The sequence below is a fragment of the Globicephala melas genome, unplaced genomic scaffold, assembly GCF_963455315.2.
Source record: "Globicephala melas unplaced genomic scaffold, mGloMel1.2 SCAFFOLD_85, whole genome shotgun sequence".
NCBI classification, from domain to species: Eukaryota; Metazoa; Chordata; class Mammalia; order Artiodactyla; family Delphinidae; genus Globicephala; species Globicephala melas.
The window spans coordinates 157,055-158,996 of NW_027207260.1; the positions used below are offsets into that span (position 1 = coordinate 157,055).

The window sequence follows — 1,942 nt, forward strand, 5'->3', positions numbered from 1 at the left end:
CTGCCCCTCCTCCTGAAGCCTGCCCCTCAAGACACAGTTTCCTCATATGACCTCGCTGGGTAGTGATGCGCTCACAGGCCTTCTCACAGTTACCTTGGCAGGGTAACTATGCAAACTTGCTGCCCTCAGAGAAACTTCCCTACCCTGGAGGGAACTTCTTTCCTTGGAGAAAGTTCTCCACCAGATACAAATCTCTTTGGTTGTCTGAGAGAGAATGTCTGACCATATCTTCTATATTTACTCAAACCTGTCCTCTGTTCCCTGGGAGGGCAGTGCAACAGGTACACCGAGTCCGGCCATCTGTACAAGAGGCATGGTGTACACACAACCTGCCCTGGCTGCCACATTTTCCTGTGGGGTTTGCCCACCACATACACCTAAGCACTTTCCCAGCTCTAAGTAGTACCAGGGACCAGGGACACCTTCAGAGACCCACAGTGCTCACTGCTGAGGAGAAGTGAAAGGTCATCCCAGGACAAGTGTGCAGGAAGTCTCTGATTTTTATAATTGTAGCCTTCCCATGGGGGCTAGAGGATGCTTCCATTCAGACCCTTTACTTATTGGCCTCTTAGCAAAAGACAAGTGCGTTTTTGTTGGCAAATGGTAAAAGGAGCAGTTTGAGGAAGAGGGCCACTCTTGAACCGCACCTGCCAACGCAGGCACATCTGTGCTGTCATGTAGGCGTCTCTATCGGTCCCCTCAGACACATCCCATCCTGAGTTGCTGAGTATAGGGGAGAGGGTGGTGCCATATTGATGGGAAGACCAAAAGAACGAAGGGGGGTTGATGCAGTACTAATGAGACTGGAGGGCTGAGGAGATGGTGTCCCAGGAGGCTGGGTTCATGTGAGCCTAGAGCTGGGACCCAGAACCCGGTTCTGAGTCTCCTGCTCACTCTGCCTCAGGATTTGGCCTTGTTCTAATCTACATAAAAGTATCAGAGGGCTAGAGTTCAGTGTGGTTGAAACAGGCAGTATAAATTGGACCCAAGAGGGGTTGCCAAGGTGGGCTGGGTTCTTAACCAATATATATTGGATTATTTTTTTCAAAACTTGAAAGACATTTCCATGAAAGCCTCAGAAGTGACAGACTGCAAGAAAGGTTTTCTCTGTTGTGGAAGGGAGAGATGGAGAGGATCATGGTTGCAATTACTTTCGGGTTCTACTGTTTTCCCTGGAAACGATGAAGAGACTTCCTCATCTGCTGAAGCCGTAGGCTCTTTTGCAGCCTGTGTCCCTCCTTAAGGACTCATAGAGGTGATGGGCCATCGCTGTGTTTTGGACGTCAAGTAGATTAAACGTCTTCAGCTAGAAACTGGGAGAGACCTTAGAGAGGGAAGTTCTGGCAGAGACTGTGCACAGCAGAAGTGACTGATCAGTTCTGATTTTCTTTGCAGCAGCAGTTGCTCCCTTTTCTCCTCCTACACCTGGTCTCTACCATGTCCTCTATCGAGGGTGTGGAGAAAAGCAGTTGGGCCGGCATGTGGAGACATACTGCCTGGTTGGTGGTTACCGGGTCTACGGAGATGTACCTTTGGCCACGCCAGCAAATGTGGAAGCAGAGAAGCCAGTTGCCAGACGTGCTCCCAAGGGAAAGCACGCTCCAAAAAGGTCGGATTGCGACCTGCGTTTCTCCAGACCCACAGTCCGGCGATTGTAGCTTGGTGCCAGGAGGCGGACCCCTCAGAATCTTGCAGGTGAGCCATCCTGAAGAGAGTGCGACGGTTTAACTGCCTAAGCCAGCGAATGCCTCTTCCTGCAGTGACCCTGCCCCCCCCCAACTGCCCACTGCCACAGATTAGAACCTGTGTCATTTTGTCTGTGCCTTCCCCAGCCAGGAGCCTCTTTCTACACTAAATGTCCATAAGCCAGGAGCCTCAGAAACTGAGGTTTGTTTTGAGAGTCTGCCCTGAACATCCGAGGGCTAAAGCTGGCCTGGAAGAA

General features: G+C 51.0%; 1 protein-coding gene across 1 annotated transcript; it reads left to right on the forward strand.

Moving 5' to 3' along the window:
- The first annotated feature begins 214 nt into the window (after positions 1-214).
- On the forward strand, positions 215-1,658 carry LOC132595361 (DPEP2 neighbor protein-like). Its single transcript, XM_060293250.1, has 2 exons — positions 215-281; positions 1,396-1,658. The coding sequence occupies exons 1-2, from the start codon at positions 215-217 to the stop codon at positions 1,656-1,658; spliced, it is 330 nt and encodes a 109-aa protein (XP_060149233.1).
- The last annotated feature ends 284 nt before the right edge of the window (positions 1,659-1,942 follow it).